The 18,994-nt window shown below is 35.0% G+C and overlaps 1 protein-coding gene across 1 annotated transcript in view; it reads right to left on the reverse strand.

Annotated features, from left to right (window-relative positions):
- Positions 1–18,675, reverse strand: part of LOC115440538 (plexin domain-containing protein 2) — a 53,512-nt gene extending 34,837 nt beyond the window's left edge. The window contains exons 1-2 of the mRNA XM_030164888.2: positions 18,472–18,675; positions 1,852–2,103 (exon numbers count right to left, since the gene is read on the reverse strand). Of these exons, the coding sequence (XP_030020748.2) occupies positions 1,852–2,103; positions 18,472–18,556 (337 nt within the window). The 5' untranslated portion in view covers positions 18,557–18,675. The remainder of the gene's footprint in view (positions 1–1,851; positions 2,104–18,471) is intronic.
- Between the last annotated feature and the right edge of the window lie 319 nt (positions 18,676–18,994).

Raw genomic sequence — 18,994 nt, forward strand, 5'->3', positions numbered from 1 at the left:
TTGTGAATTTTAGAAAAAAAGTATTATATATAATAAAACATTACATAACCATAATATAATGGGTAGTAAAGATTTTTTTTTAATGCCAGGTCCCAATCTATAACTGTACCCAAAAGCATCATACTATTATGACGCTACGAGATTTATAGACCAATTTACCTACATTAGAGTGTTATTACAGCACTGCTCTGTGTGCGCGTGCGCATGTAACAAATAACAGGTGACAAACGAGGGCTCGCGCACAGCGTATAATAGCATATATCGTATTATCAAAAAAAGTAAACAAGACATAATCTAGAAAGTCTAGAACCTTCACCGTCCACATTTGATACATGTCAATTTCTCACAATTTTACGTTGCAGTTAAATAAAAAAAAAACGTGGCTCCCGTTACAGTATTATAACGCATTTCAATTGCCCTTTGCTATAAAATATTGAAGGCCGCGCATGTTTACGCGAAAGTGGCTGACAGGCTGGCGGTTGGCAATAACCCACCACGAAGGAGGAAATGTGGGGTGGTCGCACCATATGAAGGGAACTTTATTATTCACAAAGCATTATCGGCACGCGATGAAAAGTCCAAGGCAGTGACGTCATAGTTGCAATTAACTCTAACCTTATAAAAATAACATTTTTAATGGTGTTTATAAACGCATACGTATCACAAGTTTAATCCTAAAGGGGTTGACTGGAGCGTGACCTGTGGATTCGCGGTAAACTGACCTTGTATCAGAGTCAGGGGTTGTGTGACAGAGAAAGTGTAATTCGAAATATCTCATACACATTTAAGTTTTTTGAAAATGTGATAATGGATAACATAAGTGGATTCATATTGCAAAGTGCTTTCTGTTACATTAGCAAACAGTAAAATGGGCCAGGCTGTGGTAATCATCCACCGCTGCGATTAATAAAACAATTTAATGGATACGTACGCAAATTGATTTAATTTCGTCATTATTTAGTTTGAAGTTACTTTATGAGACATTATTGTTTTGTTTCTTGTTAAAGCACCTTTATAAGTGATACAGTAATTTAAACTAAACTGCGCAATATGCATCGACTTTGTTAAAGTTTTCCATAATTTGATGTGCGTTATTTATGGGGTTTACCATAATTTGTAATTGACCTTATAGATACTTGATTTAATGCCACATAATAAAAAAGTAATGATTTTCATCAACATATTAATTGAAGCTCACGTCCCGTGAAAAGCATTCCAGCTACAAATTTCCTTAAATTATCTTCCTCCAATTATCTTTTTAACGACATGGTCTATCTGTGAGTCAAATTTCGTCTAAATCCGTTTAAATTTCCTGCATTTAATTCTAATAAATATCCAAACATTTTCACAATTTTATGCATATAATATTTTAAGAAAAGTAAGTCCATACGCAATCGTCGGACACGATACTGCAGTATGAAGTCTACACTGATGGATCAGATTTAACTATTTATTTATTGATGTGTACGTGATGTGTAATTTCACATCGGTTTGATGGTTAAACGTGTTTATCTAAATAATAAAAAAATTGATACAATTTAATGATAATTATACGTAAAAGAACAAAAGACCGATTTTTGCACATTCGCACGTGTAGTGTAAACCAAACTGATCAAAATATTTATACACCCGCTCTTATTATTTATATCTATGGATTGCGTAATTCTTAACTAGGCGTATGGTTCCATGGTTAAAGTTCATCGCAAGCATGTTTAAAATACCTTACAGATACAGTTGTTCAAAGTAGAAGAATTAACATACACCTTCGTATAAGAGACACATTTAAATATATGAGTACATATTCTTTGTGCAGCTGGCTGTTGAATAAAAATTTACAAATAATGTACTCACTTTCAGTGGTATTAGCGGTGTTGTTCGCTTCAGCGTTTCCGGGCGGGCTGACTGCGAGAGTGGGAGGCGCGGGCGTGGATGCAACCGCTGGGTCCTTGGAAACGGCAGCGGCAGGCACTGCGGGGGTAACGTTGGCCGCGGGGGCCGCGGGGGCAGGGGCGGGGACGTCGCGCCGCTCCCTGTCCAGCGTTACGATATCATGCCGGTGGAAGTTCAGGCTCCTGCCTTGCACCAGATACTCTTCATTCCATGCTGCAACCAAATTAAATGATTATTATTATTGACGGCTGTAAAGAGCAGATTCGGGCGAGGTTGTTTGCGCACGTGTGTGGTTTATGACAACCTTCAGGTTTCTTCGAAAAGTGATGCATAAGCTACGTGCCATGTCATTAAATATGTTCAAACAAAACTGCATAATATGACAGACGTACATTATAAGCTTACTTATAAACTTCTTTTAGCGTTAAGAGGTGGTTGAGAATTGCTTAAATAACTGTCAAAAACATCACCGGTCTCCTAGTTTAAACCTTATAAAGAGGCACGATGGCGGGTTTTGACTTACAGCTGATAGAGAAAATTTGTGTCTTAACTAAATATACCTTTGCCAACTTTTTTGAAGTAAGATTGTAAGCACAAGAGCGTTGACTATAATCAGAGTCACTACACCTCAAACGGGGATTCGATTAGAAAGAAATCTTGTAGAAGTCGATTTTCGAAAGCATTTTTTATAGTTTAAACAATCACGAAAAAACGGACTTCAGCAAATTTTTTATTTGCAAGACTTGCGGCAAGTCGCGCGAATATACAATCTATTCAAATATTGCCGCTAGTCATGCATCCAGAAGTTCTTGACGATAGGTATATTGTTGCAAGAACTTGCTATTATAAACTTATCATTGTAATTTTGTATGCTCAGCGATACAACCTACAAGATATAAACAATTGTCATACAAACATAATTTGTAGTTTGAAATAAATATCAAACATATAAAAATATTTGACTGTTATCAAACTACGAGAACTCGTTATTTTTAAACAGTATTATAGTTGTTTAATGAATTTATTTTATGTTTTACTTCGTATCCTAATCAAACATTAAACAAGTTCTGATGAATCCACTTAATGTTTTGAATTGTAAATAGTTGAATTTTAATACAAATTTATATATTACAATTTTAAAAAGTTAAATCCTTCTGAATAAGACGTTGTCTATTTATAATTATCACTGGCGTTAATATATACTAATAATATTCCGTAACTACCGTTCAAAAACAATTCATATGTGATTCAAATAAAAGTATAAAATATTTACTATAGCACTTAAAAAACATCTTAAAATATTCATAACCAATGACGTCACGCGGCACGGCGCCTCACATTATTGGTAAACAAACAAGCATCACGTGACACGTTTCCTACAATCCTTCACGCTCGTTGCACGCTGCTGTGGAGCGACAGAGAACTATACACAACTATGTACTGCCTTATGCGCCGTTGCAACTAATTGAGTAAGAATTCTTTTTCGGCTCGAATATTTACGCTGAGCATCAGTTTGCTAACACTGCTATATAATATAGTCATCTACTAACTAATTTAGATAGGAATATATACATTATAAAACCAGTCAAACAGAATTACTCTTCACACATATACGTTGGCCTTGTGTCGCGCGTGTTAATTAATTTTAACTAGGAACTTCGGGTCTTACTGTACCTACTTGAGTCTAATGTTTATGGATCACAACTGTATGGGTGCGAGAAAAGACCTCTCGTCTACTCTTTGCGCTACAAAGGCTTGCACATGAAATAGTCTAGTCATGCTTTGCATCGTCATTCGAGTTTTATATTTTTTTTAAACGGGTCGCTCAACATTCATTAAAACAGATGTACATTGTGACAACATTGGACCAAGGTTCCTTGTTTTTGTTTCATTCGCCTCTCACCAACACCGGCGACCTTCGACTGTGGTTTTCACCAATCGATTTCACTCCAGAACATTCTAGTAGATTAATTGATATTGCGCTTTTCCTCACCTATCTTACATTGTTTAAGCATTTTAATTTTACCTAATCTGCAATATATTTTGCACTTGTGCATGACTATGTATAGGTACGGAATTACAATGCCTTCGTCAGTCATGAGGCATTAGATTTTAAGTCTCACAATGCATAGTCAGTCCTCCATATGCCCGTATGTTGTAACGTCGTTTAAGCCATAACGTGTGAAGAAATAAACAATAGGTATTACGTACCCAGTTCAAATGCATGCCCCATGCATACACCACAAGACAGACATCTAGGTGCCATCCTGATTTTCCTATTTAAGTAAAACGACACATCCGCTTGCTCGATACACGTCATCTGAACAATTGCAACAATTGGCAAACGGGATGTGTTCTTTCCGTTTATTTATTTCTGTTATACTAAATTACGTAGGTTAAAAAACTCGACCGTACCGAATAGATGAAATTGTGGCGATGGCTTACTGGGGACTGAAACGGATTGCCGAAACGCGAGGTAGCGGGTTCCCAAAGTTCGATCACCGACTGACTTTTACGTATCCATTGAGTATGTAATGTTAACGAGGTAATTTATACATTATAAGGATAAGTCATACACGGGGCGTGTGGTCAAATACCATTAGCTAATGAATTGTTTTGTTTGACAAACAATTTCCAATACAGAATTCCCCTTAACTGACGCAACAGCGCAATACTCGTGAAATTCGCAACAACGGCGTCAATTCGTCACACCTTATTATCAGTAAAAGCGTGATGGCATGTCGACTTGCAGTTCGTATGTCCGTGACTTATTGCTCGACGTGGATGTCGGAGTTTTATAAGCAAAATAGAGCGGAAGCCGCGGAAAAAGCTACACACATTGTAACGTGTAGAGGCATGTGAACTACTTCTTTGGATTTAAAAATAAACACTATTATCGGGACATTTCTTTATGACAAGCTATGTAGATTTCTTGATTTTGTTAAATACTCTACGGTATTTCATTTCATCTCTACACAATTTAATCTACGCAAAATGTTCTAAGTGACTTGGTAAATTATAATGTAATCGCGATAAAATCCAAAAACTAGTTTTATTTCGATGTCTAAAATTCGCGTAAACATAAAAAATATTTTTACAATTATGTTTTTTTTAGTTACGTTACACTGTCCAACAATTTACGGATTAGGCCTCAGTTTAATAACATATATCTAACCAAATAAGATTGATTTGTACATATATTCCATAGGCTCTACACGGTCGAAGACCCAACACGACATCGTACATAATCGTCGGAAGCAATTGCAGCCGCGCAACGTAGCGCGAACATTATCATCGCGGATGACCGCAGCTCAGTGGGCAATGCCTTTTGTCAGCTAATATAGACACGAATGAGATGCAGCGGCGCGGCGGCCGGGTCAGCAGTGGCCGGACACAAACGGCCCGTTGTTCAGTGACAATAAGTCGACCCGTGGGTGTTTACACACATCCTCTGCATGCGAGATCATCTTGAGCGTCTCGTTCTTGCTTCGAGAATATTCTATTGGCTTTTTATGCGAATATTTTAATTTCTGTTGAATTTGGAACATCAAAGAACATTACTTACTGACTAAAAGATTTAAAGATGGAGACAAGCAACGTTTCTCAGACAAGTATACAAAAAAATTTAAACGTTCGCGTCTAAAACATTATCTATTTGTATGTATTATGTATGCATGTTTAACTAACACGAAAAGTGACAGGTCAGTGACCAGGTAAAATCTCAACAATAATAAAAACATGTAAAAATACAGACCAAATAAGCAGTCAATGTAACATACAAAGTATCCACAAAGAAATATAGTTTTAGTAAGAAATAATGTTAATTCTAATTTACGTAAATACACTCTTTCTTTGCTAAGATAGTGATACAAGTTTCTCTATAGATTCTGCGAGTGCGCAGCGATGGATTAGAGTAACGATACCGACTGCCGTAATTGAAAAGGCGGGTGCGATCCCATCCGCAGGTCACGCACCTCCAACTTCCAACTTACGCATATTCATTCTTAATTATCGTTGGTATAAACGATGATTGAAACCATGCGCTACTGCAATTTAGGACAGTATGATGAACCGAATCTGGTGAGATTTTATAGTATTTGGCTCAACCGGCTTCGAAATATTTTGAATTAATAAGTATGGGTTCATTCGATTCTAAATGCGCTTTTAACAATTACAATGACAGAGGAATTATTGAGCGCGTAACTTACTTTAAAAAAATAGTATTTTCTTCATATTTTAGTTACTAACAACAAAGTGATTAATGCTCATTTTATGATGCGTCTACACTAATATTTAATGGCGTTTATTATCGCATTAATCAAGCGAAGTCGTAGCCACGAATTTCACTTTTGATAGCTTTATTATTTAGCATTATCCATTCATAAATGACTAGTGTTGGCTGCTTAGCTCGCGCGAGGTCTTTCTCGCTACAAAAGCACCAAATTACCGTCGCCATCTGTCTAACTAATGGGATTAATTGCCGGGTAAAAAAGTATTTATATGGTAATCCAAATCATGGTGAATCTGTCAGCAAAATTTCATGCAAATCCGTTCATAGTTTACTGCGTTTATTTCTAATGAACAGCCGAAAATATTGACAAACATTCGCATTTTTAATGGATCTATCGCAATATTTCATTGCGACATTGATTTGACATTGACCTCAGTAGACCCCATGAGGCAGTAGTAAAGGAGAATACTATTCGGCACTCACAAACAATTTACACCCACCGTACTCAACTTTTCTTCGTACTGGTTACAATACGACGACGCGGTGCTTCAGGCCACAAAGCATCAATGATCTAGTTATGTGTAAACTGTTAATAAAATTTATTTTTTTATTTACTTTAATAAAAAGTGTTGATTATTAACTGAATAATTTTATTCTTCTTGAGTTAATATACACTTCAGGCGATCTTAGGAAAAGTGTCGTAGAATTTTTATTATTTTGAAGTGAGGTGGGCCAATTGCAATGTCTTCGTGGGTTGCAGGGTGGTTGTCTACAACGTGCCTCTTTCACTCAAATAGGCCATTAATTGTATTTCTAGAAGGCCCGCATAATCTCTTGATCAGCCCATATCCCTCAAGTAGGCGTTGTGCCGACAATATACCGTCAAATGGAGCGCGTTAACGCATTATTGGTTTTAATTGAAACATCAGGATGGGGCAATTTACTTACATAATATAACCGTTTAACAATTAACGCGAGAGGGTGACGAACTTGCCGACAGTCACCGTGACGTCAATACGGTTTTTTTAACAAGTCCGGACGCGGCAATCTGAGAAATCGCTCAACTAATCATCATTACGCATTTTGTAATTAAGTTATTTGTATTTAGATCGAATTAACGGCTATGATTATTACTAAATATAGGAAAAATATGACAAAAAAGATGGCTTTTGTAAACAAAACATCTGACCTTTTGGAGGAATAATAAAATAAAATAAGGGTAATGATTAATAAGGTTACGTGTCTGATTGCTCAATGTGACTACCACGTCGGTCGGTGACTCTGCTACCGATAAAACATAGTAACGTCACCCAAACTTTGGAGTAGAACACTGACATTGAACTGCATTTGACACTCGTGCATTAGATATTACTTGCAGATGCTACGATGTTCAAACGGAAACAACTTTGCAAATTGGTGTCTAATGGCAAAAATTTATAAAGCAATATCTAACCCAGACCAGAACCTAACCGTTTGTCTTGTCTCATTTCACCCTTACCGAAGCAGGGTGTGCGGTGGCCACACTCCGCGAGCTTGCCTCAAAGCCGCTCCTTCAGGCTATTTATTATTACTATTATTTATCTAATCAACAGATTGTAGTACGCATGTCAAGTCTTAGGCCATCTAGTGCGGCAGCTATTACAACTGTATAAATACTAAACCACATTCAAGCCAATAGTTATAATGTAAACAAATAATGGTATCTGTCCAAACAATAAGTTTTATGATCTCATGACCTATCCAATACAACAAAACAACGTATCCATTGTCAATAGTGACGCTGGCGATCAGGCGAGCCGCTTACTCATTCCGTCATTCGATTGTGTTAAAAAAATATAACGACATAAAACAATGATATAAACCATTATCACCGACTAATAATAACTTTGTGATTTAGTCTAAACAACTTAGCAAGATAACCTCTCTATTTGTGTTCGTATTTGACCCATAATTTTAACATGCATTTAAGATAAAGATATATAATAAAAATAATATTTAGATCTCATAAATTTGTAATTATGTTTTTTGTACTATTACGTAGAATCTGATTCAACAATTACCCGACTCATTTTATCATATCGAACACAAGTGACAATGAAATACAAACTGTAAGCATTTATAAATAAGATTTAAAACAATTTAACATAATATTAATGACGTATTGTCATGGTCCGTAACTGCAAAGAGCATCGACGTAAGAAACAACAGGAAAAGCGAGAAATAAACTTGATTGTATGAAATCACAGGCTAGGAGATTCTGTTGTCTCGAAAAAAAACATATATATTAACTTATGTATATCGAAGTGTTGGTGTTCATTAAGAGCCTATACAATTAAGTTCCTGTGCCAAACCGTTTTAAAAACATTTTAGTGACGGCTTGGAAAATCTATTTCTTGGACTCATGTTTCTTATTATAATATTAAGTACGATGATTCCTAGCGTAGGCTGCAATGGATTACTTATCTTGTTACATTTGAAATATAGTCCTTACATTTACGCATGCCTTTCAAATGTCATGAGTCGTAAATAATGAACATTATTATTAATTAATAAGTGGAGGAGGATGAACATTTCCAGAAGAGACACAAAAATGTTTTCTATTATTTTTGAGACTATTTGAAAATGTAGGAAAACTATTTGTTCTTGTAGCCCACGACAAACTTATAATGATAAAGTAATTAACGTTGCGATAAGACGCGACGAATGATAAAAAACAACGTAAAACCTGTTTGTACTTAACATATATAATTTCCTGGTTTAAAATTTACCTGCGACTAAAATGTTTTTCGTACACCTGTCATATTATATAACATTTGTAAAAAAGAAAAAAATTATAGACGCAAATATATTACCTATGTTATTGTTGTACCTAACGGACCGACAATTCCTAATATCTATTAAAACTTTCTATAGTCTAACCCCCTTATTCATAAACGTTTTTTATCTAACGATCGAGTAAGGCTGTGATAACAAGTCTGTTTCTCAGTGCTGACGGCATGGCAGTCGTCGCAGTGCGTAGACGTAGGGCCATTGTGATTGGCTAATATTGAAATACAACAATAATGACTAATCATAACGGCCCTATGTCTATTTCTCAGTGCCGTTGGGCACTGAGAAACAGGCTTGTTATCACAGCTTTACTCCGTCCTTAGATAAAAAACGTTTATGAATAAGGGGGTAAGTCACAAGCTACACAGTAAATGGTAATCGTCACAAAAATTATAAACCGACCAAATACAATAGTCACTCACTAATCTATGCTCCCAAATAAATGGGAGTAAAATGAGCACTTTCTACACTAGCTAATTATTACGATAATCTTCAAATAAAATTACTTGAACCTTGTAAAACTGTCTCTTAATGTCACAGGCTTTCTCTACCAGTGCAACTTCGGGAGATAGAAATGATAAGTTTCCAGGGACCAAGATCCTACCCACGTGCTAATTTGACACTTGCAATAAACACACGTGTCAATTGACACTGATTGACATCTGATAGAGTTTGTTGTGTTTAATGTACGCAATTGACGATAAATTCTACATTGATCGAACACAATTCAAGTGGTACAGCACATTGATTCAGCCTCGGAGACGTCCCGGAGGTTATAGGTTTTACGCTGATTAATTTAGACATTATTGCTGTTATCACACTACTGTAATGGTAGCTTGTGGAGGTGTTTTAGAGCGAAACGAATAGAATTTAACGATATTCCGCACATTGATAAAGTGTTGAATTTAAAGGGTAGTTTTTATCGCGAAAAATGAAAAGTATGGTTTTCATTTCAGTTACGGAAAAGCATAGACCCGTTGACCGGATTTGTATAAAATTTGGCACACGGATACATCACGTCGTGGATTACCATATAGGCTAATTTCTAATCTGACTTTTTAAGCAGAATGGCGCTGATATGGGTGGTATTGTTATAGTATACTTCGCTTATTCGCTGGTGGTAGGATATTGTATATTCGCCCGGATAACGATCATCGTACACGGGGTGTTAAAACATGCGATAGTGTCCCAAAATGTGTCGCGTTCCGGGATCAGTCTGTGTATATCCGGTTCCAACAGGCTGGCGTAATTGTGTTGACTATCGAGAAGTACTTATCTTATCATCAGGTGCAGGACGGTCGCTTTGCTGGGCCCGTATTAAAAACAACTGACTGTTTTAGGACCATTATAGTCATTTGGGGATTTGTATAGCGGGAAAGGTTTTTACTCTAGAAAAGCCGCGATCAACATTTAGTATGATTATAATTATATAGGCGGCTATGAACAAATTATTTATCAGAGTTTTTAATATTCGCGAGGAACCGACATCGTTGAACGCCCTTAACGCACGCTACTATTCATCACAGAGTTCAAACGTCTTATTTTACGTATCATTTAGGAGGTAAAATTTGTATGTATTTGCTAAACCAACAATGAGTCAGAGTTTCGGAATGTTACGATAGATAAACCAAGAACGTCTACTTTTACTATTTTTCGGATTTCATCGCGTTTTTAATATTTTAGTTTTCTCCCGACGTTTCGAAGACTTTGCAGCCTTCATGGCCACGGGGCGGATTGAGGTGTTGGTCATCCGCAAAGTCAAAGTTACAATGCCTACCTACATTTTACAATTATACAACTTTTTATCATTAAATTTTAATTTTAATTTTAGCTGTTGGTGGTCCGATCCACGCAAAATGACCTCACAGTGTCTTGAAGCCTGGCAGCCGGTCTTTTGGGTTCCGATATAATTAAATGTAGAACTGGCTCCCAGGCCCGTGCAAGTTTAATTTGTCTAATATAATATAACATAAGAAATCATTAACGTCTTCTTTTTTTAAATTGTTAATGCACGAATAAGTCCATAAACTTATTTGTAGTCACTCAAAGATGACATAGATGGCTTTAGTCATCAATTTATTTTAAAAACTATAAGTCATTTTAATAATCTGTTGTCATTGCGGGTCATGTTTCGTTGTTATCAGTGTATCATCCAGTGTCCATACGATTGTATAACAGTAGGCTACACATTGTATGCGGTCGTAAAGGTTACATTACCTTGCTGTTTTCCTCATACGAGGTGGGTAAGGTAAGATACGTATTTACGAAGGAAAACTCGAAACCAAGCTTTAGACCGGCTCTGTTTATTGCAGTAAGTGTGATAAAATATTAATAGTTAATTATATTTTTAGGAGCATGAGCAGATGATGTAGCTATGGTGCAACGGATCACGGTCCAAACACGTATCACTGTCAGAATATTTGAGTTATCGAATAAAGACTGTAAAGATGGAAGGTATCAATTCACTCCTGGGAATCTGTTAATTTCATCGATATATATATACGTACTAGATCTGGCATTTCGAACATTCACTGTGTCCAACTAATTTGAACTGCAATCCATTTAAACTGACTTTAGTATGTCAATATTGACAGCTTGCGGTTGTGTACGGAGTGACGCTAATGATATAAGAAGTCGAGTCTAAGTGCAAACCTGGATTTGAATAAAACATTAGTCAAATAAGTAAAATTATTTGTTGTTCAAGTGAATAAATAGGTTATAACAGTGATGTTTTGGTTGCCATTTTAGTTCAGATTTTGAACAAATAATTTATATGGATGTTCGTGTCTATAGAATATACGTCAATGGTTACTTTACTTTTGTCTAAGATAAATAAAATTCAATAAGAGTGCAGTAATCGAGCTTCAAGTAACAGTTCAATGTGCCCATGATAATCGTTATACCCATTCGCCCCGTTTGACAGTTACTTAGTACTACAAAGTCCTGGGTGATTATTGTGGCTATTGTTTTTACTTTGCTGTACCATCATACGAACTTTGTCATTTGCAAGAGTTTAATAACAACCTATCCGCAAGTCACACAGCCGGTTTATTTATCAACATACGTAGCGAGGCTTAAAAGGCAATCGTATCTAAGCGACAAACATACCAAAAATGAATTTTATAATATTTTGAATCGCTATTTGCTTTCTGCGTCATTTGATCTAGGATTTGTAGGTTTAGGACAATTTTAATAACATTAGACTATATCTTTATAAAAGCATTAGACTATATCTAAAAAACGGCCTAGTTGGGTGTGGGACGGACTGCCAAGACGAATGTCCGCAGGTTCAAATCCCAAGGGCACACACCTCTGACTTTTCTAAAAAATCACGTGTGTAATCTTTGTGAATTTATCGTTCGCTTTAACGGTGAAGGCAAACATCGTGAGGAAACCTGTACATCTGAGAAGTTCTCTATAGGAAATTCGAAGGTGTGTGAAGTCTACCAATCCGCACTAGGCCAGCGTGGTGGACTAAGGCCTAATCCCTCTCAGTAGTAGAGGAGGCGCGTGCTCAGCAGTGGGACAGTATATAATACAGGGCTAATATTATTATTGTTTATTATTATTATATATCTTTATAAAATAAAAAGTTGAATTGTCATATTTAAATTAAACCTTTAAAGCACTCTTCTAAAAAATTTACTGATTGTCGCTCAAATGTGATTGCTTTTCAAGCGTCGGTATACTGTCAAGCTCGCCATGAGTTTAATTACTAGTTGTTGGTGAAAAAGTGTTGTCCAGTTGTCGGGTTCGGACATAACACTGTTAATATTCACGTTCTGGGCGGTATTGGCAGCGAATGTCAATACATTTGCTCCAGATTTGGATGGTCCGGGACGAAAATCGGCAACAATGTAATAAAAGTCAGAGTAGCCAGCGTTAATATTCATGGCCTGGGCGTTACTGGCCGCCAATGTAATTCCCTTTGCTCTAGAGCTTTAAGGGTGAAAATCAGCAACAATGTAATGAGATCCATACAATTATAAAGTAGCCATCGTTATTATTCATGGCCTGGGCGCTATTGGCCGATAAATAATGCATTGCTTTGTAATGGTATAGCGTATTTATATATGTAATGTCACAGCACAATATTATTAATTTACCAATAGTTTTCTTTAGATTTACCCGCCTATTACAAACAATGTTAAGTGATAAAGAACGTAGTTGCCTTGTGGAGATTTGTAAAAATTCAAGTTCTGCAAATTCTTAAAGTATCCATAGTTTAAATATTTAACTTAATATAGTTCGCTGTTTCTGGTCTTCCTGCAAATATTAATATATTCTACCGGAACATTAATGGTTTGGTTTTTCAGCTTCTTCTCTATCATACCGTTATTATACCTCAGAACAACCGGATAAAATGCAACATCAACATACCTTGTATAAATATGGCACCGATGATATAACATTTAATGTCGTCTTCTTGGTTGTTTTTATTTAAGTTCAAATTTACGGCACAACACTTATAGTTGTTCACGCGCTATACAAAATGACCGATTTCGGGGAGTTGGCTGTAAAAATTGTGCCGATCCGTTACGCGTGGAGTTAGCTGGTTATTGAATGGCGATATATTCCAAAAGTAGGAATTAAATGGAGTTGTTGTTTTTTTTAAAACATCCGTTTGCCATATAAGGCAAAGACTGCATTAAAACTGTATTTTACATAAAAAGTGGAGTTAGCTGGTTTGCGGATTAAGGTATCGAAATGATTGTTTCCTTGAATAAAAAAAAAATATCTGTGTCTCGAATATGGAATCAAAAATAAATAACTGAACTTAGCGACTGGAAGCAACGTTATTAAACAATAGGCGAGAGGTTATCATTTTGTGATATGTGGTACATAATACTTGTTATGCCTTATTATTTATTTATTACCTATAAACGGATATTAAAATGCAATAATAAATTCGCACCCCCACTTTTCACATCTGGCCTCTTCACGCCAATAAGGATAACGCATTTTAAATTTAATGGCAATTCTGTCCTTACTATGCTCTGTGTATATCCGAACTTCAATATTTTATCGGGTTAAAGAATTTTATTCCCAAAAAGACAAAAAAGTCACTTACATGAGAATAATATAAGAAAACAGAAGTAGTAATTGAAATAGAGTGGTCGCCCGTGCACTCACTCAACAAAAATGTTGTATTTATTATTGTTCGAAAGAGCAGTTTTATTATTTTTATTAACCGACTTTAAAAAAAGGAGGAGGTTATCAATTCGACGTGAATGCTTTTTTTTATTTTTACAAATAATACTTGACTTCTCCCAAATTAAGACAACGAGTAACTGATTTTCAATGATGTAACTTTTTAACCGAGACTTGCAAATGTTAGGTGAGCTTACATTTTTGATGTTTTATGGTATACTTACTATTGTAAAAATTGCATCGTTTATGTCTACCATATGTCAAAGAAAATTTTCAAGCACGGTCTGTCGTATACAAATATAATATGGGCATAACCAATGATATATAGTGGGCATAACACAATATATAAAACGTGTCTCCAAATTCTTGGCGTATTTAGAGTTATTTACCGTAGAGCTATCATACAATAAAAACGCTTCTATATAAATTTATAAGCTTTTATAATTAATTGATTTTAATAAATTATCCAAAGTGTAAATTACTGTAGACAGTACTATTATAGAAAATAATTTATTTTTCAGTTTTTTTTTTAATCACGCGCCTCTGTATCCTGGCGTGGCCGTCACACCAATTATTGGTAGGCGCTGCGCAATCCCCTCAAGCTACACCCGCGCTTCCAACTACGTTCCACCATATTGCTTAGATTATTTTCTTAGACCTGCCATTACACCAATGTGATATCATTTTATTCATTTATTTTTATTTGGACAACCAACAAAACATACTTATTTATTTGTTACATGTAACAGTAAGTAATTGGTGCAGTGCTGTTTTACTTACAGGCTGTCACCGCAAGAACATATTATTACATAATAATAAACAATTGACTGCAACGTAAGTGCTGTATAATATTCTAAATATAAGACTGAATATAAAACTACATGTAGGTTTCAACAAGCGAGTTCAATATTTTCTTTTTGAAGATAGGGAGCGTGTCATTAAATGTGTCAATACAATCAGATTTTTTTATAATTCACTTTTATAATCTGGATAGGCAAGGAACAGGCGAGCGACTACCAAGGTAAGTTTTTAAATTGAAATTTTACATTTTCAAGTTTGATGGCCATACTGGTTGTATAGTATAAATTTAGCGTACGTAATTAGCAACAGCGACATAGTAACCTGATTGACTGCATTACGGATGGACAATTTATACGGACGTGAGAAACCATGGCTTAACCGTCATTATGGTAATAATACCATTTTGTATGTATGCTAATATTACCAAGTTGTTTTGTTTGTTTCTTTCAACGTAGTAATGTATGGAACTGCTTTTCTGGCTCTGGGAATTCTTTCACAGTTTATGTCTCATTGTATAGACCTCGATTGGAGACGCGAGCAATAGCTAACATCAAATTGGACTTTAGTTAAGACTGAAATTTTTCAGGTATAATAACTCAAATGTAGGTTTTTCTGTTTGTAAAACAAAACGGAATTTTCCGCAATTTAAATTTTTGCCAGATAGGAAGAGAAGCTAACTTACATCATGGGGCGGAAATCAGATCAGATAGGATAATGATAGGGTTTTGGTAAGCATTCAGTTCTCTAACCCTTTAGTTATGAATGCTATCATTATTCGCGATGTTTCATAAAATGCGTGCTATCGATTTTGATTTACAAGAGTTGCAATGACGAGTGCAAATCTCGTGACAATACAGTGTAGCATATTACATAAATAAAAAAAAAATATGAAGCGCACATTGGGCATTGTACCCCCTTCCAGTACCTTGTAATGGCAATATTTTCGATATTTTCTTTATTGCCTTTTGGAGGCACTGCATGTCCCCACATAAAAAGCCTTGGTTATATGTATATAGAGGTAAAGTATGTCACTTTATGTTTAAATGTATAGCGAAACTTCTGATAAATCAGTCAGGCAGGTCTAAAATTATGTTTATGTATGCTGCATAGGAGAGACTTCATTGTAAATATTTATTTTTATACATTGACATACATATATTCTATAAACAGAACATCCATATAAACTATTTGCTCAAAGCTGAACCAAGATGATATGTACTACACACTAAATTTGGCATTCCGAACATTCACTGTGTTCAACTGAAATGAACTGTTATCCTTTCAAACTGATTTTAGTATGGTGTCAATATTGATGCTTGTGGCTGTGTACGGAGTGCTCTCATAATATTTTTATATAAAAACGCTACTCTCCCTGCAAACTTGGATGTGAATAAAAAATATTAGTGAAATAAATAAAATTATTTGTTATTTAAGTGAATGACAAAACAACTCTTGCGTCAGATGGTCATTGAATGGTATGGTCTGAAAAAGTTCCAAGAACTTTTCATAATGTAAGATACAATAGTAGGATCAAACTGCACTAAACAATGAACACGACAGTGGTCGCACTCTGGTGCTACAAGATGGATTTAAGCAATGAAGGTTTGCAGATGGGCTTTTACAAACCAGTTACTTGGTGCAGAAAATCTATTTATAAAGGGTTGTTTCTACAAAATGACTGTGAAATGTTTTTAACAATTTAAAATACGAAATTTTCCAGGACATATTAGTCATCTTAGAACACCCAACATTTTAATAAACATTTTGGGTGTGACTTAAAATATACTATTATCAAAAATAAACCATTATGAATTAGTGGTAAAATGTAGTAGGAAATTTTGAAATTTATATCTGCAGTTTCATATCTACTTGCATAAAGATTATCAAGGAGACTGTAGCTCAGCAAACTTTCATTTTATACATTAAAAATTTAATGAATGTTTTAAACATGAATTGTTCCAGATGATTACATATATGATGCCCAATGACGCAAATATTTAAGGACGGCTATAAATGTTTTGCACATAGATAAATTAAGTTCTGGGACAACTTAATGGCTAGCTTCTATGAAGATGCATGGTAGGTTGTGTATGTAGAAAGAACTCCAAGTAAGTCGTTATTAACATTGGAATGATGAAGTGAGTATTGATTTACTACAGTTTTAATTACTTTTATGCCAGTAATACTAATATAGAGGTATACATAATTTTATAAGACCTCGTTGCCCTGGGACATCAAGTCTCGTAATATCTAGTAATAACACTGGCTGCATCAAATTAATGTCTCTATTGCTTGTATTTTATAATCAATAACCCTAGATTTGTTGCAGAAAATGTAAGCTGTACTAGTAACATATTTTGTTTCAGCTATAGTTGAACAGTAATATATTGTAAATTGAGGATTTTCCACATTGTGTACATATTTAATTTTTTATTGATTTAATGAGGGACATATTATGATTTATTAAATTATATTGCTCACATATAATACTTAAATTTTGTGAACAATAATCATCTGCTAGGAAATTTAATATCTTTTTATATCTTTGTTAAAATAAATATTATATTTAGATATATTTTCATATATAGATTGAATCTGATAGACTATGTAATGACCATAGGAGTTAGCACTTATGATAGTGAAAGAACATGTGATGTGTTCTTTGAATAGGATATATTATCCACAATATAGAAGGCTGTGGGATTTTGGTTTAACTTTTTCATAAATAATCTGTAAGTAATTCTGTTATATGCTAGTTAAATAAATTACCCAAGACTTTTGCTTTATGAATGCTATGAATCTCATTGCTTTTTGTTATGAATAAACAAGTCACATTTTTGTCTTGATAAAGCAAGACATTGTGCATGAATTGTTTTTAAAACAACAATGTTGTGCACATTATTGCAACTAGACATAATGAATATCTAGCATGTTTACATTCACAATCTACAGTTACTTAATTGTGTATACTGATAGTGCCAGAGATTTGCACTAAATACTTGGAAGAGTAAATAATTTTATCTATACATTACTAGAGTAATTACCTCTTTCGTGTAAATAGGTAATTAAAAAAAACACTGGCACAAACCAGTTGCTTTTTTTTAATACTAATGTTACATTTTTAGACTGCAGGCAAAGTTGCGCATAAACAGCCAGTGAAAGTGTTAACAAATGACAACGTCTCACGGGCGCTCAGCCGTGATTAAAGCTTAAACAAACATGTAAATAATTCAATTTATATGATGAAACAGACGCCGAATAATCTTCATAATTACACAAAAAGAAAACACAACGAACACAGAGTCGATACATTAGTCACGAGCTACCGAGTACATACGACATAACAGTAAAAAAACACGTTTGCTAACAACCATGACTTTTTCACTTTACGTCAAGAAAATAAAAGCCTGACCTAGAAAAATCTTTTGTGCACCAACAGGCCGTTCGAGTTAAGGAGCCTTCGAGAAACTATCCGCCGAAGCAGTTCACGGTATAGTACGTCATCCGCTTGCACATCTTTGGCTAAATGCATAAAATTCTTGAAAAATTACTAAGACAACGGCACTCACCTTCGCTGCACTGGCTCACGAAAAGCAATACCAGGAATATATTTGTTAGTGATTTAAACCTCACAACAACACGAATGCGATCCATTTTTTGTCACGATACAAAAATAATTAATGGGCGATTATTTCCCAATTGCCACAAACGAACGTCATTTAGTTAGGTGACGGACGAAACAAGTGATAATTTTAAGTTTTTCCACGCTGGTAGCTGACTTGCCTCTGGTAAAAAATATTTATATTTTATATTGGCAATCCCATTGAAACTGTCACTGTCAAAGATTTACTGATATATTCTCTGAGATACCTACAGGTGTCAAAAAAAATAGTGTCAAGCGGAGGTCTAGAGATAGAGCACCTTGGGGTATCCGAATCACCCCCATGTATGTTCCGCGATTTTTATAGTTTTCGAGCTATGAATATTTTCTGAATTTTTTGAGGATTTTCGATCTGAACAATTAAAAGTTTATTTTTAAAAAGTAGAAGACTTCTTCGTGTTTTTTTTGTTGCAACAAAACTTTCATTAGTT

The sequence above is a fragment of the Manduca sexta genome, chromosome 27 (assembly GCF_014839805.1).
Source record: "Manduca sexta isolate Smith_Timp_Sample1 chromosome 27, JHU_Msex_v1.0, whole genome shotgun sequence".
NCBI lineage: Eukaryota > Metazoa > Arthropoda > Insecta > Lepidoptera > Sphingidae > Manduca > Manduca sexta.